This window comes from Falco biarmicus, chromosome 6 (assembly GCF_023638135.1).
Source record: "Falco biarmicus isolate bFalBia1 chromosome 6, bFalBia1.pri, whole genome shotgun sequence".
NCBI classification, from domain to species: domain Eukaryota; kingdom Metazoa; phylum Chordata; class Aves; order Falconiformes; family Falconidae; genus Falco; species Falco biarmicus.
In genome coordinates, this window is record NC_079293.1 from 66,210,294 (window position 1) to 66,234,866 (window position 24,573).

Consider the following 24,573-nt stretch of genomic DNA (forward strand, 5'->3'; position numbering starts at 1 on the left):
ATATGGATGTCCCTGAGTAGACACAATAATTGCTTCTGTTAGAAAACTCAAAACCAGCTACACTAAAAAGGGTGCTTTTTTGATACTAAAGGGCACTTTTTTTTTTATTCAAGGCCTGAGGCTGAGAGCAAAACTCCCACTAAGCTCAGTCGTATCAAGATTTTATAACTTCTGGCAAAGGGAACAGCTCTGCTTATCTGTTATTACTACTGCCAACATACACAACTTCTGGGTGCTACACGGCTAGAAGCAAAAGAAGCTATAAAAGAAAAGGAGGGAAACTTGTAATAATCTAGAAAATATACCTCTACCCACAATTTAACTAAAGCAATACAACTTTTTTTTTTTTTTTTTTTTTTTTTTAGGTAATTCAACACTATTAAAATTCTCTGGATTGCTAGAATCCACTAAATTGCTCTGCTTCTTCACTGCATTATGAGCTATTAGTTTATCTACTAATACTCTCGTTAAGCGCTTCATATTCTGTATGTCAAATTTTTCAAAGCCTCCTTGAGGCCATTCAAATAACAAAATTGGAAATGTCAAATCTCATTTATAGCAACTACATTGCAGGAAAAAAAAACCTTAAATTTTAGAAGAACTATCATCAAGTGATTTAAGGAACAATAGCCCTTTTGAACAAATGTGTTGCACAGGACTTATAGATTACAAATATCTGCAGGAGTAACTGCAATGATTCATTGCATTAATTTTTTGCCCTTGGCTATTACAGAAAGCTCTATACCTATTTTAAACCTCCAACTTCTCTGCAAAGATATACAGCTAAAGAAAGAAGGTGGAAAAAAAATCATCCTAATAGCACAGAATCCCAGGAAAATCCATGTATCTTTAATTCCGGTAAGTGAAAAAGCCATGCTAATCAAATCATTATCTTGGGCTAAGGCTACTACAAACACAATAGGATTGGTGCTACAATATTATTATAATCTATTCCCTTTCTTTTCGTGAAAGCTTACAAAGAAAGAGAATAACAGAGCAGAAGAAAAAAGTTCCAGAGGCATGTAATAATATGCACAAGGGAGGGAGGATGTTTAAGCTTTTCTCTAGCACCAGTCTGGCAGTCAAGGCAAGACGGAAGATTCCTGAAATTTCACAGCAAAGCTGGTGTACTTAGCTTTCCTTTGCCAGGCACCAATGCTCAGCATCTTCGTGCCTAATGTCTCATTTTTCCAAAGTAGTAAATTAGCTCAAGTACTACTTTCTTCATGTTAGTAGAGAGGGGAAAAAAAAAAGAAAAAAAAAAAAAGAGACATTACTACTACAGCTATGTGGACTATGAGATTATTTTAGACTAACTTTAAATAGTTGGATATTTACTAACACTGTTTAACATTTTGAGGTTTTTTCCTGGATACAACAGAGAGGAAATTTTTCATGAATTCAGCCTCATCTCTTTGGCCTTCAAGATGGGTTTACAAACTCTACCTCTCTCTCAGGTTGTTGTGTTTCATATAGGGTGAAGAATGAACAGAGAACTACATATACTTAAGAGTGTGGGATGGTTAGGGTAGGGCTAAAAGGAAAAAAGTGCACCTGAATGCTGTAGCTGGCGTAAATTTATTGTGCTGATATTTACAGCAGTGCTTGTGGCTCAGCCGCTAGTAACTGCTGAGTAGAGCAAACATTCTGTGCACTCAAATTCAGACTTATACTGGGCTATATTATGCAGGTCACTGCGGCTTGCTGAAATACAAAGCAGCACTTGGTGCTACAGTATTTTAGCCCGCTTGTGTTCTGCTTAAAAATTTATCACTCCTTAAATGCACTGACAAGTCTTTTAACCCCATGATTTCACATTACAGTGAATGAGTTTTGGAGGCAAGAACCGTAGATGGAAATAGTACCAATATAGCTATGAAGTAGATGCAATACTTCTGTATTCCTTCCCTTTTCTCTTTCTTCAGAGCAATTAGTATTATCACTATTCAGGAAAAATCGTTAGCATTAGTGACACTGGTTAAGAGGAGCTTACGTGCTCAAAAGCTTATTTATGTTTTTGGGCCCTTTTTAAGCTACAAACAGTTGCCTAAATGAAAGATATTTATTTTCCCTATAAACCTTGTCTTGTATGTCTACAATAATGTACTACTATTGATTCTAACGTGACATAACATTACATAGCTTATTTCAAAAATATCTGTTAGATATTCTGGGCTATAGGACCTTCCAGTCAGAAAGGCAGTAACAGCATCCTGTTCAGAAATATATAAAATATGGTTATTACAGTTTTACTGATTTTTTGCTTCCTTAAGAGATGAAAGTCAACTGAACCAAACATGAACAAAATGGAAAACCAGAATTCTGATATATAGCAGAATACACAATATAAACATAGAAGTAGGGGCCAGTTAACAGGAACAGAGAGATACTTAGTCCTTTGGAACCATTTGGCAATTTACTGTCCTGTTCCTTGGATAATTAACTTCTCATTTGGGTTTGGGGTTTTTTGGCTTAATTCTGTCCTATCTTTAAAATACAGTTCTGTCTCCTGTTTTTCAAACTAGCATTCTCAATCAAATTCTGGTTTATATTTTACTTGAATCTCTAGCATATTTTTCATCCATTACAGTCTCAAGAACCACTGACTTGGATCCTGAAGCCAGTTTCTTGCCCTCCCTGCCCCGCTCCCCCCTTTTTTGGGGGGGGCCTCTCCAGACTGATGCTCAGTTCAGGAAGGTACTCTGGCTGTTTAAAACCCACATCCTAAATAAAAATAAAACAGCCACAAAAACTTCCTGACCCTTCTACAAGTTCATGTGAGTAAGTATTAATTGGTCATTAATTATTTTTACTGAGACATTTCAAAGTTCGCTCACACCTATCCTGTTAGGCCCTGTATAAATATACAAAAAATGGACAGCCCCTGCCATTAAAACAAAACTTTATAATCTGCATAGCAACATACTCCCAGAAAAAAGATTCCTTTATAACATGAATGCTGTTGTTAGATTATAAGCTTTATAGAGATAGGCACAACCTTCTCCTTATGTGAATATGTGACACTGGAGTACAGATAGATATATAGGTCCTACTTGAAAATAACATTAAAAAAAAAAAAAATCAAACACAAGTGTGACTAAAGAAACCGATCATTAAATGACAACGTGGAAGAAATTAATGCCAACAAAATGGCATACAAACATGCATTGGTGCAGGCAACACTACTTAAACAAACTGAGCTCTACACAGTAGAGAAGAGAAAAGGTGTGGTAACAGTACCAGTGAACTGAAGAGCAGTAATGGGAGGATTGTTTGCACCGCCAGGCAGTAGCAACAGCATTTCTCCTCCCACGTTAAGAGTGTACCAGTGGAGACTGTTCTAAACTGGGGTTCAGCACATGGTCACCTTTACTCAAAGCCAGAGTCAGAAAGGTCACAGAGAAGCTATGCGTTGAGCAGAGATCCAGATGTTTTTCCTTTTGGGGTTTCCTTTGTGGACAAGGGTACCCACCACAGTTCTTTGTTTCTACAAACATAAACATTCACTTATCTGCTTCACAGGAATGCAGAGTGAAAAATGTGCGTATTTTTAAATAAATTTTCCAAGTCAAATCCTTTAAATGTTAAAAAGACAGCATATAATCAGAACGTATAGGAGAAGAAAATAAAGCACACCAAAATATTGTATATGTCCAAGCTAAACACCTAAAATACTAAATTTACAAAAATGAAAACCAGATACATAGTTGCATAGTATGGAAAAACAAATACTGCTCACAGCTGTGAGGATGAAATACTGAACATCAGTACATATATGAGTACCACTATACTTCTCTCCCCTTCACAAGTGTCAACAACATTATACTCCTGCATCATGGAATTAGAAAGTCAATACCATTATTTACAAACTCTCCAGGTTCAGGGAGCCGGAGGAATGTAGGATTCTCTACTTTTTACCCTTCATCCTTTTGCAGCCTGGGGAAAAACCCTACTAAGAAAAACTACACTAACATGTAGAAGTTCTCATTTCTCTCTCCGTCTTTGAACTAACTTCTCCAGCACTGGACTGATTAAACCCTACAGATGTGATTGCATCCTCACACTCACTAATCACCACCACAGAATCTTAATCAACGGCCCAAGAACTAACTGGAGTGCTCAGATTGTTAGCACTTAATTGTCAAAGACAGGACTGTAACTATTGGTTCCCATTTCTTAAGATGGAGTTTCAAACTTCTCCATTTCATTTACTTGGGCTAAACTTCCACTTTTCTTTTGAAATAAATACTTAAAATTGAAGCTACAGTTAGTCTAGTCTGTTCTTGGGCAACCATCTAGTTTCCAACAGATTTTCTATTCTATTGAGATATTTCAAGTCTGACTTACCCTATTCAATTCAAATGCATAAAATTAATTAGTCATACAATTTATTTTGAAGTCATTTATGTATTTATGTATACAAAGAACAAATACAATTACAGAATTGAAAACGCAATTAGTAAGTTAAAAATACAGCATGATCATGCACTCATTTCCACTGAAGTGGCATAAAAGCTTTTTATTCCAGAAGGAAAGAAGACAAAGCCTTAAGGCTCAGCTCAAGACAGAACACCTAAAATTGCAACCTTCAGATAGAATAGATAAAGACTTTCAGTATTATCAGTTATTAAATATAGACTAATATTTTTTCTTCCTGTAAGCACTTCTTTTGTTGTTGCAATCAAGAATGGTAGCTATTAAAGTGTTCAACTGCTCAAAAAATTAAAAGTACACGACACGATATATCATTAAGTAGAGGAACAAAGGTTTCAGGAAATTCCAACACAGAGTCAAAGTTAACTGGATAACCTGCAAGTTCTCAAGATGTGCGTTTCCCATGTGTCACAAAAACTCCTGAAATGCTAATAAATGGTCTTGTGGTCCACATTAAACACGATGTGCCCCTGTGAGCTCAAATACTGTGGATCAGCTCATGACCTTTGATAATGCAGGTGAGTAGATATTTCTTAATCTTTTTGAAGGCCACCGTAAGTCAACCCAACTGTCATTCCCTGCTCTGAATTTTTAATGGTATTAAAAAAAGAAAACCAAAAAACAACATACCAACTCATACAAATCATCCTACCAGCCCATAGGATCAGACAAACATTATCTGAGGATCTCCAGAGAAAGTGCAGGGGAACAGAGATGTCAGCGCGCTTCACCTTGGGAGGACCATTACCTTAATTCCCACACCTGCTGAGTTTCCTCAGCCTTGCACACTCACGTCAAACCAGACACCTGCAAATACAGCAGTAGCATCTACAGTATCAAATACACTTTCCATAGGAGCAAAGAGTATAGTACTATCCCCCAGGCATGCAAAGCTGCACAATTAATACTCCTGGCCTTTGGTGTAGTTCTTAAAAAGCACTTTAGAACACCTACTATTAATAACCAAGCCATGCCTAACTGAGAAGTGCAACTTCTAACCACTCTTTCTGAGCAAAAGGGATCATAATTTCCACATATTTATCATCTTCTCTTTTCAAAGGCATCCTCAGCATCTAACTCGTATTAGCTTATATCTAAAGAAAACCCCACCCCACTAAAAGACATCCCACACCTGTCCTGCTGATTTGGTCTCCATTAACAACATATAGGATCACTAATATTCCTTCCCCGCAGTAAACCAGAGAATAATGAGGTTGTTCATTAGCAATCATTCTTCTATATATTTATGTCCAGCTTAAGAGAGAAAAATTCTCTTGCATCACACAACATGTAGACACATGATGAGAGCCCTTAGCCAGCAGCATAGGAAGAGTTCCTCAGGTAAGCAGAGCTCACTAGACTTAGTAATTTTTATTTTTCATTATTTGACTCCATGCAGTGTTAGATTATTAACCAGAATACTATATCTTCTTAAAATTCTTTCTTAAGCGATTTCAAGAAAAGATTTCTCCATCCAAAGGATACCATTATGATCCACATTTTCCCAAATGATTCACAACTGTGGTAGAACAAGAATCCCTCAAGCAAAAATGCAGTGTGTCATGAAAAAATTATTTCTGACCTACAAAGCACACAAAGATTTTAACTTTGCTGCACTCCCAAAGTCACCACCAAGTGACAATCACCAGCACATTTCAGAATGTGAAACTGATGCAACCTAGACTGATGAGCTGGGCATGTCTGTCCACAGCCTGCCGAGAGAAGTGCACAGTTAAGCGCAGTGTTTCTGGTGCAGCTCTAAAAGGAGATCAACCAGACCATTAGTGATGAGCAAGCATGGTACAGGTGCAGGATCTTCAAAGGGCTGCTCCTTTTATCCATGCTTAAAATTGGACTTTTTTTAAAAAAAGTAAATCAAGTTTGTAATACTCCCAACTTTCTGCTACACAGATCCATGGGAACGAGATGTACTCGGGGAGAAGGAGAAAGGGAATCATCAGGTATTTGGTGGTGGATAAAAACTTAGTCTAAGCATTGTTGGGTGTGCATACAGTTTTTGTCTCCCTGTTCAGATGTTGTTAAAACAGTAGACTTTAAAGAAAATGTCAGTGAATCCTCATAAGCACTATACATGACCTCTGGGGTAATTAGCAATCATTCAAAAGCAACAAGACTAAAATGTTCTATTCTTTATTACTGTCAGCTCTTGTCTTGATCAGCATTTTAATAAAGATGGTTCATTGCTAAGACAGTTTCATGAATCAGTCATAATTACATTCTGACATGCAGTGAATAGTAAAGCAAAACTAAATATCACTTCATCAACCTTTCTAACCTTTATGCAAGTATTAACTGTAAATAATTTTTACACAATCTTACAACAGAAAATCTGCACATTTCTTAGCTTTGTACATACTCTACCCTAACTGAATTTCTTGTGACCTATACCTGAAAAAAAACCACCCTTACAATCAGGCATAATTACTTCTTCTTGCATGATATTCAGGTGTGTTGCCTTCACAGATCAAACCAACTTCAAGTACAAAAGGCTATTTGTTCTACAAAGGAGTGTAATGCCTTAAGGGGTTAAGTAAATTTTTTAGTCTTCTCCCCTCTATTCTTCTGCAATAACAAAATATGGGAGATTGTTACAGTAGCCTTAGATACTTCAGCTTGTCCCAACTGTAAACACTGTAACAAAACAAATAATAATAAAAAACCCCCAAAACCCACACAAACAAATTTTGAGGAAACCTTTAAAAATGTCATCCAAGAATTCTGTACAGTATCAATGAAAGTAATTGAGTTCAGCTTAATTTTGGATGACAAACATTTTATTTATGAATTATTTTTAAATGGACCTAGAGCACAAAGACCTGGGAACTGAAACACATCCAAATATGATTTTTAAAATGAAACTTTTTCTTACACTTGTGACAAGAACATTCAAACTTTAAACTGAAGAGCTTAGCAGAGATATATTTAGAGGTGAAACTCATTCAATGAAAGTTGCACAAGTTTACATTACAGCCTTCAAAACTTTAATAACCAAGAAACCCCACTATTCTTGCTACCACAAGGAACATACAACCTATTGTACAACTTTTCAATAACTTATTTTAACATCTAGCTACAAATCAGCTACCCCCTAAGAAGAAGTAAAATAGACAATTAACTTGTAAAATAATGGTGCACGAATAAAGACAGAGACTCTTAAAATGTACTGTTCTGTGAATAGTATTTCAAAGAGTCAGACAAAAGTGAAAAGAATTCAGGAGGTACAGATGTGGCTGTGCTGGGTAGGAGACAAGTAGCTTCTCCTTTTTCCAGTCAGGGAGCAGAAGAATGGCAGAGTAAACTTCCATGCAGTAAGAGTTACACTGAACAGCTCTCCGCATTTCACATCACTTAGGAAAAAAATCTTCCTTGCAGAATAAGTATAAATATATTAAAAAATAAACCCAAACCCCAAAACAAAAGGAACAATCCACAAACCCCTGTATAACATTCAGTTTTGCTAAAGAACCAACAATTACTGTAATTTTCAATCTCCTAATAAACCAGCTCTGGTGTTCCATGAAAAATAAATGCCAAGAATTCACTCCGAATTTATAACATGATGCTTCATAAGTGAAGGGTCAAATTCACTCCAAATACATGTACTTCATTGGAATTATACCCTGGATGAAGTTATTTGCCTAGATTTCTTTTTTGCTGTTCTTTTTCTTTTTAACATTTGATTTGTATTTCTTTCCCCAGTATTAGCCTTTGCTCCTGCCAGAACTGTTGGCAGGCAGGGGAAAAAAAAAAGGAAAGAAAAAAAAAAAAGTAGTATTGATTTACGAAACTGGATTTCCCAGAATAAAAAAAAAAATGCGATTAAGTTCTAAACAAAGGCTAAAGATGGCTTACGCTTTGCTCTGATGAGGTCCACTACCTCATTACCAACAACTGAAAACTTCTGATGCATTTTGTTTCAAGGGAATCCAAAAGTCCTTGCTGTAAAGCAGGCTGGGGGGTGCAGGGTCCATTCACTCTTTCTGTATCACAACCATTATGTAAGAAGTATAAAACACTGCCTTTATGCTGCCAAACCACAATGACTCTTCTTACATCAAAGCGTTTTCACCACTAGGGGTTTTTTTTCTCCGAAATTTATTCAAGCCAAGGGCAGGGAGACAACAATTCATACACGCTAATTACACCTAATTATCTATTCCTTTTTTTTTTTTCTTCTTTCCACCAGCTTCAGCCAGTGTTATTTGCTATCTGGGTTTCTCACAACCTCCCCTTGCCCTGTCCATCCAACTCAACAGTAAAGTCTTTGAAGAAAACAGTTGTGGCTTCTTAGAATTTTAACAATATAAGGTTCAACTCAAATTAAATTATTCTATTATTAGTTTTGACACATTTATGTGTTAAATATGAAGGCCTTTTGGTTAATTTGGCAAATTCCTCACATCTCTTCATGGCTAGAATTGCTGGTAACACCCTCTCTTGTAGGAGCTTCTCCTCATGCTTTCTTTTCATGATCTAAATGAAATGTTTATTGGATTAAAGTTCTTCTCTGCAGACCTCCACGGTGGCCTGTGACAAAGAGTTTAAAAGCTTTATTAATTGGCTTGGGCTTTTGGGGGGTGGGGGGGTGGGGGGGGGAGACAGGACCTCATTTCACATTACATCACAAGCAAATAAAACTGCCACGTGTAATTAGACTAATTTACCCCGATACAACAGGAATCAACTATTCCATATCTATGATATGCTTTGATTTACCCATTTTAACCAAGGAGTAAACAAGCCAAGCAAGATCTCAGGAAATCTTAACAATTAAAGGAAGTGAGAAGGCAGGGAGCCTGACACTGAGCTACAGTAGCAACTACTTTATCCTAAGATAAAGTTTAGATTTGCATCTAAATAAACCACCTAGGAGTTTATGTTTACACAAGTGTGTGTGTGCAAGACAGACGTAGAAAGTAAACAAATGGAACAGCTTAATACCTAACGAACCTGCTAATACAGTAGGTACATTATGAAATATTGGTAACAGTTAACTGCTCTGAACTACAGAATTCAAATAACCCTTGTGTTGAAATTTAAACTCACATACAGGCTTAGAAGGCTGAATGCAGAAAGGGCTGGTAACTTCCAATCTGACACCTTGCTTTCTATATACAAAATTTTTGTTAGTTGACAGTCTTACAAATTTGTCTAACTAAAATTACCCAGAAACTATACTGATGTTCAGCACAAAAATACTTGCAATCATGCTATATTTTCTATTTTTAATGTTTTCTGTGTTTAATTAGGTACACTTCACAAAAGATGAGTACTTCTATTACTTGCAGAGAGACAGAGCATGAACAAATGCTCCTTCTACTTAGGAGTTTGCTTGGTTACATACTAAGAAGGGAAACAAAAGGCCCAACATCTTCAGTAATGAAAAAGTCAATTGATAGGCAAAGCCATCACAATATCAAAGGCCTAATCCCTGCAATTCTGACTCAGGTGACAGTTCACAGGGGTCAGAGTGGCTGACACTGACCTCAAAAGCAGGTTTTAACTATTCAACATACTGAAAGCTGCTGGGCTATCACACCATTAGACTGGAACAAACTGACAAATCAATTTCATCAAGGAGATGACTTTTTTTTGGCAGGGGGGGAAAGCAGCAGATCTGCCAATCAACAAATCCCTGCATTTCTCACACAGGTGGTTGGACAAAAGCTGAGTGCACCATCAAAGACATTTTATATCTACCAATGCCTTTGTACAAAACTAACTCCCACAATTTCCTTTACAGACAGCTCTAAATGTTTTAAACAAGTATTTTTCACATATTCGAACTACAGCTACTGAAAAATGAGAATACGTCTAAATTTTTCCATGTCTTTCTTTGTAAGAAAGCATGTATTTTAACAAAAATCAGAGTAGGCAACAACGTCAATAAATAATTATTAACCAATTCCAAGAAACACAATGAACAATACAGCGTACAATAATACATTGCTTTCTATTTAAGAGGAGTGTACAATGCTTACTGTTAAAAGTAATTTTAATTAAATAGTTTTAAAATAAGTAATTATTTGGTCCCTAATAGCAGAAGGAAAAAAAAAAAAAGATTCACTATAGGAAGCTTACAGTAATTTCCTGTCCTACTGGAAAAAAAGTTTCTGGTTGATTCTTTCTCTTTAGTTAAAACAAAAAACAGGTAGCCAAAGCCAAGCATTGTATTTTAAAACTGTACCTTTTAAAGGTATATTCAGGCTATGAAAGGCCCTAAAACTTCCTGACCTAGTGCAGTGCAGGTCTACTGCATGAAGAAAACCTGACAAAATGCAGAATTTTCATATTTGGTATTTCAACTCTGCTTGACATTTTAAAACTTCATGCAATGGTTCCAGGAAACCTTTGGAAGCTCCAGAACTGCTCATTTACATCAGAGACCCCACATAACAAACTATTTGAGGAGCTTTCCTTCCTGATTGTCCAGAGAATGAAGCATTCAACTAGTCACTGAATTAGAATTCGGACTCCAGAAGAGTCAAGGGCTGATATAAATGTATTCATTAAATGTCTGCAAAAATTAAAATTCATATTAAAAAATAAAAATTAAGAAGAAAAAAAAGGCTGCTAAACCAGTAAATTAAAATGTGCTCTCTCTCTTTTTGAAGAGTTTCACTTCAGATCTTACATCAGGTTGTTAAAGATAAGTGGGATGGGCAGAAGTGTTGATCTGCTGAGGGCAGGAAGGCTCTGCAGAGGGAGCTGGGCAGGCTGGACCGATGGGCCCAGGCCAGTTGCATGAGGTTCAACCAGGCTCAGTGCCGGGTCCTGCCCTTGGGTCACACCAGCCCCACGCAGCGCTACAGGCTGGGGGAAGGGTGGCTGGAAAGGGCCTGGGGGTGCTGGTCAGCAGCCAGCTGAACGTGAGCCAGCAGTGTGCCCAGGTGGCCAAGGAGGCCACCAGCATCCCGGCTTGTATCTGAGATAGTGTGGCCAGCAGGACTGGGGCAGTGACCGTCCCCCTGTACTGGGCACTGGTGAGGCTGCACCTCGAATCCTGTGTTCAGTTTTGGGCCCCTCCCTGCAAGAGGGACGTGGAGGTGCTGGAGCGTGTCCAGAGACGGGCAACGGGGCTGGGGAAGGGTCTAGAGAGAAAGTCTTATGAGGAGCAGCTGAGGGAACTGGGGTTGTTTAGCCGGGAGAAAAGGAGGCTCAGGGGGATCTTGCTGCCCTCTACAACTGCCTGAAAGGAGGCTGTAGTGAGCTGGGTGTAGGTCTCTTCTCCCATGCAACAAGCGACAGGAGAAGAGGAAACAGCCTCAAGCTGCACCAGGGGAGGTTTAGATTGGATATTAGGAAAAATTTCTTCACTGAAAGGGTTGTTGAGCATTGGAACAGGCTGCCCAGGGAAGCTGCTGAGTCACCATCCCTGGAGGTATTTAAATGACATGTATATGTGGTGCTTAGCGACATGGTTTCATGGTGGATTTGGCAGCGCTAGGTTAACAGTTGGCCTCAATGATGTTAAAGGTCTTTTGCAACCTAGTCGATTCTATGATTCTAAGATACATAGCTTTACTTGTAAACCAATTTTTTAAAATGTTTAGAATTTTTTTGTATTTCTTATTGGTTTAGACTAACAATTTTTAGAGTATTTCTGATCTAAACAGTTAAACAAATTAACTGTGAGCAATTAATGTTTTTCTTTTCAAGAACTGCCTTTGTAATAATAATAATAAAAAAATCACTTAGGAGTTCCATGCACTTTAAAATTCTCGGTAAGAGATGCTGCAAGATTAAAAGCTCAATCAGAAGGGACTGAATCTAATTGCAATTATAGAATTAGAAGACCTTCCTTCCTAACACTTCTTATCTCTGTAAAGCTCTGTCTGTGTAAAATTTCACAGACTGAGAAGCACTCTTATCTGCGGCAGAAACTAAGCCCTTCCATAAAGAATATTGTCCTGCAAATAATTTTAGCCAAAATAATGAAGTGAGCAACTGAGAGGTTTTCCTTGTTTATGAAAACTACCCCTTTAAGTTACAGGATTAAAGAATCACTGAAAAATTAGATCTCAAAAGATCAGAACACCGGGAATTGGGCAGGGGACACACACAGGGCAGGAAAAGCTGCCAATAGTCTTACTGCTGCTCAACTACACAGACCTGGAGCTTTTACATGGCCACCAGCTGTAGGACACGGAGCTTTTATGTGGCCCTAAAAGTGGAACTTACCAATCGCACCTCCCACTGCAGACATTCAGCAATCACTTGTCCTCAGTAATCTACCACCTAGAAAGACAATATGGACAAACTTCACAAGATAACTGTATCTTTCCTAGAGCACTGTTGCACCTTTTTGCTTATTCCACATAAACTGGTTTGTAGTTCTCTTTATAAGAAATAGGAACCCAAATACAGATACTGTAATTATATAGTCTGAAGAACATAAAAACAACAAAATCAAGGATGAACATGGATAACTCTAGATCTAGGAAAGAAACTATTTCTTTTGATCATCTGAAGACATGGAAGGATTTTTGTGTAACAGTTATCAGGGTATCTAGGAGCTATGTGTTCCATTTATCAAGAATGGAAACAGCCTGAAATCCATTTCAAGCGAAGCACCTTTTCACAGAAATGTACTGTCAATACTTTCTAGTCATTCCACCTTCCCAAGAACATTTAAAAGAATTTGAAGCTCCTGTGCTGAACTACTTTTAGTGCTAAAGCCTTATTTTATGATTTATGATCATAAAATTAATTTCTGAAACAAATAAATGAAACCAACCCAACTTCACTAAACACCACACAAAAGCCCTGCAGGAGGCTCTGAGCCCAGAGGAAACTAAGACAGTTGTCAAAGCCACTGCCAAGGAACAGGTTAGATGAAACTGACACTACCACAGACACACATGGCTTGGAGTGAGGTAAAGCAGAAAAGACAGCAAATCAAATATTTGCAAGCATCCAATGTACTATTTTTCCTTTATATTTCCACTCAAACTCCTGGAAGATATCATCTTTACATTTCATAAAGTCACGCATTGAATTATAAACAGCCAAGGCAGAAGCTACTCCACCCGTTAACACCAATGCCATGATACAGATTATACATGAATTGGTGAAGCCTAAATCTGCATTTCTCAAACCACCATAGCCAGAGTATCAACCCAGTTCTATCCACGCCTTTGTAATCTAAGGACCACTTGTTAAAATCTTACTTTAAAATACATTCCAGTGTGGGTTCTTAATGCCTACTTCTGATGTGTTGAATTCAAAATGTAGATTTGGAAATTTTTAAATTATTATTTTTAATACCTTGCCATTACCATTGTATTTTCCAACTAAGGTCAGAGAAGCATTTTTTTATAAGCTTCCTCTGACCCACCTTTCAGGCATTATGTTTTGGGGAAAGAATCATGTTATATTGGTAATATTTATTAAAGTGACGTTAAAGACAGAAATATTAGAGCAGTGTTAAAACACGAAGATGTAGGGAAAAAACGATGACACGTAATCCAGAATTTTAGAAAGGCCTTTCTGAATAGAGTGTTTGTTGAGCGAAACCTTTTTTCTCCCTTCATTCATTATTATGGTAATGTTGTTCTACCTCTAGTCTGGGCTGTGCTACTTGTTTCTTTTCACACTACTCCACCGTCTGTCACAGCTCTAAAGCAATCTACCTTTAGGTTTTCTCTCGGCATTCTATCCACAAGGTTCCTTCTGAAAATTCAGATTATTTTCCCAGTCTTGATGAGGCATTCCATATGCATAGGCTACATTTCACTTTTTTTCTTCAGTTAGTCAAAAAGAGAAAGACGGGAACTACAAACAGGCACACGTTATACATATTCTTTAAGTCTGATCATCGGTGAAATGGAAGAGCCCTATATCTATCAAGGAAGAAAACTGAGTCAACTAGGAAAGATACATAGAAAAGAAAGGTCTGCCACTGTTTATGTATTACAGAAAACAAATACATACGAAACTACTACTGCTCTTGAAAGTGCTCTATGATCAGGACCCTATCCTGTATCCAATGCAGTCAGCTGCAGAATAAACCCTCTTCAAGAACCTGAAGCGGAAGTGTTTTTTCATCTATTTTCATGTTTCTTATTTTTCTAAAGCCATCCAGGTAAGAGCTGCTTTTACTAATAACCTCCCTGACTTTATATATAGGAGTGCCACATTCATGTCAATGGCATATTAACTTTGAAACATGGTAATTGCTCAGATGTAAACATCAGATGGGAATTTCAAAGGTGCTTAGGGAATTAAGCAATCTCATGATTCCAAAATGCCCCACTGAAAACCCAAGGCACTGTCAAATGCTTTACTGCTGACCACTTTAACGGAAACATCCAACCAATGTATCTATTCAGCAATTCCAAGTTTCTTCCCACTAAGCCAAACCTACCCTAAACCCTACCTTACCTTTCTTTTATCTGAGGTATTGATAGAGTTAACATTATTTATATATTCATGCTAGCAAGATTTTTGTGAGGTAGGTAAGTGCTGCTATTTCCATTTTATGTGTCATGTCAATCCAGGCAGAGCAGGACACAGGACCTGTATGCTAGCCCTCAACAATGTAACAACACAATCATAGCTTGTGAATGAAAAATATCTCTACTTGCCCAGAACTTAAAAGTGTGAGTTCAGCATATGTTCTTTTTAATAGCAAAATAAGCACTGATTATATTATTCAAATCAAGAAGGGATGCTCCATTTTTTAACCTAACCTAAACGAAACAATTAAAGTTCACAGCCTGCTACTTCACCACATTACAACATGCAGACTCCAGGAAGTTTGCTTCAGAACTGCTGATTTTTGAACACTACATGACGCCTCACAAACACTCGGTCAGAAAACCATTTACACACAAAAAAGACTCAGAAACAAGGTAACCGAGGGGTACATAGTAAACACAATTTCCTTACACCAAAGAACACCACATTTTTTTTCAGTATAATAAATGTAATAACCCCACAAGTCCACCACAGTACACTGTTAGAGGAATAATATGTTACACCATGTATATACACAACAGTGAGAAAGTCTTACCCAAACAAACAAATTCTGCTACCTTAGTCAAAAAGGTAACTTTTTGTCATACTAAAAATGTCCAGCTTTCAAGACACATTAATTCTAGAGAGAAAGAGTTCCTTTTTGTCTTACCTTCAATTATTTTTGCTCCAAACAGTTAAAACATACACATCTCATTTGGAAACTAGTATCAAAGCAATCCTGTACAGATCTCTAATTTATTAATACAGCAGGTGAAATTGAAAAGCATTTAACAAGTGACTCTCCTTACCTTCAGCACAGCAATGAATGGTACAAAATTAGCTCTCTGAAGACCATTTTTATAGAGATCTGAAAGAAAGGAAATCAGTACCATTTTTCTACTTAGTCTTAATAACAATGTCAGCTTGTCTTTTAGTCTAGCAAATAAAACTTGGTGTTGCTAGAGAGAGGAGGAACAAAAGGCAGAAAAGAAGATATGAAACTGATTTCTCTTCTTTTGCTGTATGAAAATTCAATACATTTTTAAGGAAGAAAGGAATATCCTGAGAAAGTGTGAAAAAGGCATATGCCTTTTCATTAGGGCATATATATGCCCTAATGACATATAACTGATTTTAGAAGAAGTAAGATCAGCGTCTGTTTTAAAGTAAGGATCTAGAAAAGGATTTGTAATGCTGGGTATACATTGGTACAATTATAAGGCCAAAACCACACATCTGCTACGTGCCAAGTATTTGGCAGAGTGCAAAACCCAACCTAAAATGAAAATACACTATTTGAGTTTATTGAAGTTAGTATTACTCTCATTCTGTGTACTATGGTACACTATCTTCTAGCAATTCTACCAGGTACACTCCCTTTTCCAAAGCAAGGAAAAGGGTCATCCCTAAGGCCAAAAAAAAAAAAAAAAATATTAATATATAAACTTATGCAAAGTTGCTAAAAATACAACTGAATTAAAAAAACAATAGGATGTTATGTACAAAACACAGATCTGCACTCAAAGAAAATACAAATCAGTAAAAACAAACTGCAAAGCAGCATTTTATACCTTATTCATCTTTATATTTTACCAGCATAAACTTCTCTTCTCTGGAAACTATCCCACTGCCCAACATATTTGTAACAGAATGACTTGTTCTTTGAAAACATTATCACTGAAACTGTATGATGGGCTGATCTGTTTCGTTAATATTAGGATGCCTTATAAAAAGGCAGTACAGCACCTACGCCTGACAGAAGAAATAAGTAAGAGAATACAGACACCTGCTGGAGATGTCACCAATATTTCCCACAAAGACCGTGCCAGGTTATTAATATCACCTATATTCCCCTCAGTGCTTAAAGGCTACAACTAGGCTAAAGCATTTATGCTCTACCAACACCTCATAGTGGACAGAAGATACCAGATGCATGAGAAACCAACAGGACACCTATAAAATGGTTTTCACAAAATTACATATATACACAGAAACATTTAGGGAAATTACCAGTGAAGGTGATTCCACACTCTAATTACTAGCAAAATTGTACCAAGCCATGTATCATTCTCATTCGTAACTTTTTAACTCATAATAGCAACACATTAGTTACAACAGCCATCAACTGCATATTTACTCGCAAAAATCAGTGAACACATAACAATACTATAAGACAGCTACTTCTGTTAGCCCTCCTAGTTAGTAAGGCTGTAAGTTTTGTATTATGTCTGCATTTGTGAGGATGAGAAAAATAAAAAGTAATTTTGGTGGAGAAATGGAAGTCAGGATTCTTCAAACACTGCACCTCCATATTTCCCCACATTAACTGGGGCAGTTTAACATGGTTAAGCATATCACTTAATGGGCAGCAGCTGGGCACATCTGCTCTCTAACCAAAAAGCCACTTTTCCCCTTTGCATCCACAGGAAACTAAACTCTCAATTCAATCTTAAACCTTGATGCAGCATACCACACTAACCCAACTCTCTTTCCTGCAGGAGCATTTCAGGCACACACCGTGAGCATGCAGGAGTAGTGAGAAGGGACAAAGAAACAGGCGCTGATCAACATCTGGACTGCAACACAGCTCAGTTTTGGAGACGCTGTACTTGGCATTCTCTGTTGGGTAGCTAGTACAAGTGGATGTCTTTTAGGTTGACACAGTGACTTAATATGTATGAAAAAACCCCATACAGCAATAATGGTCACAAATTGACATCTCAAATATGCAGGATACAATCCCCAAGTTATGATAAAAAAAATTATCCTGAACTTTAAAGAGTAATGCTTCAAAAATCACAAGGGTGGCTCCCAGCTGAGTAAGGTACCAGCATCCAGTTTATCTGTAGTTAACGCAGCTACAGCAGTTATGATTTCACCTTGTTTGCTCAAGCAAATGGGAAATTATTTCCTCCTCTAGTGAAAACATTTAAAACATCCTCTCTCTCTTTTTTTAAGATAAAGTGCATTGTAAATCTTTAGTGATTCTCTTTTACTCAATTAATTTGGGTAGAAAAAAAACCCTACTAGTTACAACTAATAGTGTAACCAGTATTTTTTGCAAAACTTTGAAATTAATCTATCTGAAGTGTCATTAAAGTTGCACAGAAATTATGCATTATGCTAACTGCTAATGTTACACTATAACAAACATTTCTCTCCCCTACAGAAAATTACAATTACTGCTTGGTTAAAACTCATACAGGTTTGGGGACTTTGTAGAAGGATCTCCCTAGCAAGTCATACTCTATCTAAAAATATTATTAGAAATGGAAACAACTCTCCATCGAAGTAATTCCTAACGAGTAACCTCCAACCAGGCTGTGAGAATGGTATTTTGATAAGGGTTCTCCTTCAAGGTGGTGGATCAAGTTTGAAAGTTTACAAGTTAGAAACTGAGAAGGAATGTACTCTCGATCTCCCCTCTTTTGCAGAATCTGATCTTCACCTATCCTGGAACACATCCAAAACAGAGGCACTATTTCACCCTTACTCAACACCCCGTCCCCAGATATCCTGTCACTGGTTTGGACAGAGCAGAGAAGATCAGAAAACACAGAAGGATTTGGAGGGAGGTGGGGGGAGGAACACCTTGAGTTTGGAAGAAGGGAGGAGCCAGACAGTGAAAAACCTTTCTTCCTTAAGAACACCAAAAAAAACAGGGGATGAATTGGAGTATCTCAGATTACTGAAGACTAGAGAGTTTATTAGCATTAAATACTGTATGATTTTAATATGATAATTTCGTAAGATACTGAGATTCACTGTATTTGGATAACACTAGTAGCATGTTTGTTTTTACCTTCTGGTGGCCTGTTAGATGTTGCCACAACGACAACCCCATTTTGGAACAGATTTTCAAAAAGCTGCTTCAGAATCATGGCATCAGCAATGTCAGTGACCTGTAGAAGACAACGTATTTGTTTTATCTTGCTTTCAGCTTCTGCTGCAATAGATCTGCAAGTGGCTTTGTAGCTAGGAAAAATGCTTGTTAGTGAAAGCCATGGAGAAAGATTCTAATTATTCCTTGGTAAGCAAAAAATAAAAGGGATAATTAATAAGCAGTGAATGTACCACAGTCTTTCACAACTTGCCCACTCTTTATTGTGGAACTCCACCATTTCTTTACCAATTGCTAAATGATTCCATGTTAACTTCTATTATAAAACTACAGGTGGGAGACACAGAAAACAGACCTAAACATTTAAGAGGCCTAATGAATTAGAAACAACATGAAAAAAACAGAAGACAGAAAGAAAATACACACCGGCTGTTTTACATTTCTATTACCTTCGAGGCAAAGGTTTGCAGAGGTGAATTTAAACGGTCATGGGACTTCAGAAATAAAGACAAGTAGCCAACTATACATAATCAGCTGCTGTTGAAAATAGAATGATATGACATAGATACTATTGTGTGATTGTTGCAAAAAACAATTCAACAGATGGCCCATCACAAAAATAAGCAATTTCATTGTTCTTTTTAAGTGCCTTCTATTACTGTCCATGAATAATCAAAAGGCACGCAGTCACTTCCAGCACAGTCAGCCTCTTCTAACCTTCAGGCACAAAACACGAGTAAAAAATAAAAAATGTTTGGGAGAAGTGGTACTGGGAAAGGACTGAAAAAAAATAAGCCATAAAGTAAAATTTCTTTAAATATCCAAGTTTAGCTTAACAAACTTGCTTTACAGTACCAAGAAATAAAAGGAAACAGCAACCACTCTGTACAAATGAAAAAAATGCAATAAATTTTTCTGGAAAAAGCCCATTGTTACAACAGCAATTTGTATTTTACAGGACTTCACCAGCTGAGACCAACCATCTTTTAAGTAAACCATCTTTGTTACCGTTGCACTTGTTTCTCCTACATTCCCTTTTATTATTATATACACTTGTTGCATTTTGACTTACCAAAACCAACCCCCATTCTGAGGAAATAAAAAAGTGGTGGCATGCTGAGTTATACAAACAGACTGATAGACTACTGTGCTTTCACCAGTTTAGATGTTTATGTCACAATAGTAATACATCTACAGAAAGACTTTAACCGCTATAATTTTTGCTAGTCCACCACCACACCAACCCCCATCATTCCCCCATTTCTAAATGACCTTTCTCAGCAGCAAAAAACTTTCATTCTACACTACAGACAGTAAAAGACTTATTAAATTTCTGACAGCTAGACTGGAAGCTGTAATATTCGTAAGGAGCCAAATGTAAACGCCAGTTTCCTTCTTCTAAAGATTTCTTCTAATCAGTTCTATGGAACACATTAACATGGATTTTTTATTTTCCTTTTTGAAAAACAAACTTTTACACAATCAGTAACACACCCCTCAGATCTGTACATCTCTAATCGCTAAGATCCAATGATCCAAAAAGCATGTAGTAATGCACTATTGTACTACATGTCTAATGTATCTGCTTATGCACACACCTATTAATAATTTATTTGTTCTGAATACTAAAAAACAAGAGACACAAGGGATCAGTATATACGTGCATTTTAGGGGTAACTGAATTTCTTGTATCAGAAAACCTAATAGCCAAGTTTTAGAAATGTATTATATAAATCATTCTGTTACAACTATTTTTGTTTAAAAACACTCTAAAGCATGCTACCTTCAGAAAACAGGGAGGGAAGGAACATTAATGCTTACATAAAAGAAAACAATTAATAACATTCTCTTATTAATTAAAGTGTTATTTGATGTGGAATTCTGAAGTTTTCAACTCTATTACAGAAAAAATAACTCTCAAAAGTTCTGCCAAAAAGCAAGAACCATTTTGAAAACTAGGATGTAAATATGTTCTTTTTATCTAATGCAGCTTGAGAAAGACAGAAAAAAATGTAAAGCAGGTAGAAGACAGTACTGAAGCATTGTCATTTCTCATGTTTTTTACTGTATCCAGCATTCATTTCAACAGGGAACAAAAGCAAAAGCTACAAATTACCAATAAGGAGAGCCTGCTAATGGAGAGAATGGAGAAATTTCATTAGCATTTAAGAGAAAAGATTTTTATGACCTAGTGCTGCTTTCCATTATGACTCACATTTTTTTTAAAAAAGGGAAAAAAGAAAAAAAAAAGAAAAAACCACTAGACTAATAGTTAATTTACATGTGTAAGTGCCTGAGACTCAGTCAGCCACTGATTGGTACAGTTCCACATAATGAATGACAAACATAAGCATGTATTATCAGCAATTAGTATTAGCACAAAAATAAGAGTCTAATTTTTATTAGAGGCTTTTAATAGCATGCAGGTTAGTAAAAACTCCCTAAACTGTAGTTTGGTTTAAGTCCAAGTGGTACCGATGGTATATAAAGACTAACACTGTACGATCACTCAGCTTACCAAGACGTAGGGATTCCGTTTTCATTATCAATACTAACTAACATAGGTTACAGTCACACGCCAAAATTAGAGCTTCTAATTACCTGTGTGTAGTTATTTGATCACTAAACAGTAACTAGTCTCTTTTTATTGGCCTACCTCTGTGTTCTGAAACATCAAAATTATAATTACAAATGGCTTCATTCTAGGGGTTTTCTTCAAAATAAGGACAAATTTTTAGAATGGCTTAGGGCGTTCATGATTTTTTAAAAAATACTTCAATATTTCCTGTAAACTGTATGACAAATGTGAGTAAGAATTAGCAGTGCTTTAATAACCTGAGAGCCTGTGGCTCAGGCAAATGCTGAGAAAAACCTGCTTCAGAATGGACAAACTCAGAAAGCTTAGTGCCATCACTAAGGTCCTGGCTATTACATAGTATTTGCAAAACGAAACATTTAAGACAGTAATTTTTTTTAATACAATATTTTGGAACACACAAAATTACTTTTAAAAGTACCAACATCAGACAACTCTCCGCTTGTTTGACAGTTCTCTAGGCTTTGCAAGAATCACTTCAGAGTACTTCTGTCTTGCTTTAGCCCACTGTCAAAGAGGAATGTGCAACTTCAGCAATGCTTTTGTCTTTTGAAGTTCTGCATTTGGTTTCCTCTGAAATATGAGCATTAACAACACTTTTTGCTGTCCCTGTTACAATATCACTTGTCCATGTGTCTGCTCTTAAGATATATAAATAAATCGTTCCAGCTTATTCTCTTTTTTTCCAACAGGTATTTGAAAGCAACCTGAACTGTTCAAAGCAAATCTCAGTAGTTTTCTGATGTTTTCTCCACACATAATTATTTTGCCAAAGTATTAACTTGACTTTCCATCTGTCAAAACAGACCATAGCTTTGCCTGCAAATCAGAGCAGTGCATGTTCTGGGCCTTTGGCTCTTCCCAGCTTCATTTTAATCTAGCACTTCTTTAAATATGACTGAATCAGACTGAAGTGAAATCTAGCCATTATGTCCACCGGCAAAATGAGCTGCAAACATCCTGAATGAGACATGGCTCCTTATTATCAACGTTAATTGTGTCACTATGTGAGAGCTGCTCTTGCAATCACTACTTTATGACTGTTTAAGCAGGTTTCTTATCCCAAATTCAGCGCCTTCTGCAAAATTTCAGAAAGCTGGGACTACTCTTCAGTAGACAAAGCCTGTGTAGCATTCTATGCTACAGAAAAATCAATCAAGAAATCCAGCTGTTCAGAAATATGTGAATTTAGAACATCAGTACACACAGAACAAGTAGATTTTAAAAATTCACATAAGAATACAAAGTCTTAGATACACATTTTAAAGTATAGTTCTTCTATTACTTTACCAGCTGTGACCCACTGACAAAACCAGGCCATTTTTACAGCTGAAGAGACTGATGTACCTCCAGCAAGTCAGCAGGGGGAGCAGGCAATCAATTTGGAAACAAAAAATACCCCAGTCTCTCCCCTTAAAATGTGGAAACATGACAGACAGCCTGGAAACACAGAAACACCAGGAACCAGTGGGCATTTATACAAAAAAGCAGGTATTTACACTAATACATGGTAGAGCAAAGATGCCTCTTTCTACCATTTGAGCACTTGATGTCATGACAGTTAACACTCCTTCCTGCCCTCTCCGAACCTTCCCATTTCTTCATAATGTAAATACAAACTGTCTCCGCATTTAGATTTTATACTGCAAATTTTGGAAGCCCAGCATTCATATTCACTAGATAAAGCACAATTTAAATGATCAAACAGAAGCAATTGTATGACCCTGGGCATTCTGAAACCATCGATCAAAGGACTACCCCTTGTTGAAAAATGCAAGAGTAACTTAAAACAACAATGCCTACTAATTTACAGCTATAAAAATCCCCTTCATGGGAGCTGATCATAAACCGGTTATTTTCTCAGGTGCACAGGCTTGTAAAATAATAGCCAGGAGATATAAATTGCTCTACCCATATCAGTAATGTATTTACTTTAAGAGCATAACAGATAATTTACAGTTAATAGATGATTCTTCTACTATTGGCGATTTGAGAACTAACACAGATCTGTGCTTATCTTGCTCTGCCTTTTCTCTCAGAATTAAAAAAAACTCAGCTATTTAAAGATGCCAAATACCTCTAGCCTCTCCTAACAATTTTTATAAAGCAATTTTACACTTAGATTTGTGACATGCCCTTAAAACAAAATTCACAAGCTGTATAAAACAAATAAAACAGCCAAGTTAGCTTGGGCAAAGATAATTTTATGAGTTTATTTTTCACTTCCACATTTAATTCAATAAAAGTTTCTTAAAATGTTAGTTACATTGATATAATCGGGCACTACCATGCCAAAGACTCAAATAACTCTAGGAAGGAATTTAGGTTGAATTTGACATGTTATTACACATCCTTCATCACACTGAGATGATTTTGTTGCATTATACAAACCACTGCAAAGACCAGGCATGCCAAGCAAGTGTCAAGTGGCTACTCTCCTGGGCACTGTACAGAGTCAGTATAGAACGATGGTCCCTGCTCTGAAGTACTCATGAGCCTCTTGGCCAAACACTAATAACCACTTGTATGACCAGTTACTAGACTGGTAAACGACAGCACTGTAAGGGGACTACTTACACCACCAACTTGCACCTTACCTCCTGCAAAAAAACCCAACCACACAACAAAACCCACCATCTTCAAAACTGTGAAATAACTTCTACAGTTCACTACTAGCCAGTGATTCAAATACTATATTCAATATCTGTACAAATACAAAGCAGTAACAAGTGTCATATTTTAAGCTCAAAAGTAATTTTATGACTTCTTACCTGAAATTCATCAAAACATAAGAGAGCAGCCTCTTCGCTAATTTCCTCTGCTACTGGTGCAATTGGGTCATAGGATTTGGCCATAAATCCTGCCTTTCTTTTTGGCAAGCTCTGCTTAAGGCGATGTATTCCTCAGTTGATAAAACAGAAAAGAACAAATATTTCTTATTTCTTTTTAAAAGACAGGGAAAATAAAATTATTTAGCTACTAAATAAAAGGTAACCTGGTTCAGTAAAAATAAAAAAGCTTCAAATTTAGTCCAATTTCAAGAGAGAAAAACAGTTTTCAACCACATCCAGGCAATTTATTAAAAACTCACAGATCCTGTGGTTTGTATTTTCTGGTTCAGAAACATGTAAAACAAAAATCAAAGAACTCTTGAATGCTATACTTTACCTTTTAAAACCTGATAGAAATTACAGTTTATCCAGCTCCAATTGATGACCTTAGT

General features: G+C 36.8%; 1 protein-coding gene across 2 annotated transcripts in view; it reads right to left on the minus strand.

Annotated features, from left to right (window-relative positions):
• AFG1L (AFG1 like ATPase) overlaps positions 1–24,573 on the minus strand; it is a 72,094-nt gene that overhangs the window by 28,080 nt on the left and 19,441 nt on the right. For both annotated transcript variants that reach the window (XM_056343706.1, XM_056343705.1), the window contains exons 5-7: positions 24,122–24,252; positions 18,716–18,815; positions 15,723–15,781 (exon numbers count right to left, since the gene is read on the minus strand). In XM_056343706.1, coding sequence (XP_056199681.1) covers positions 15,723–15,781; positions 18,716–18,815; positions 24,122–24,252 — 290 coding nt within the window. The remainder of the gene's footprint in view (positions 1–15,722; positions 15,782–18,715; positions 18,816–24,121; positions 24,253–24,573) is intronic.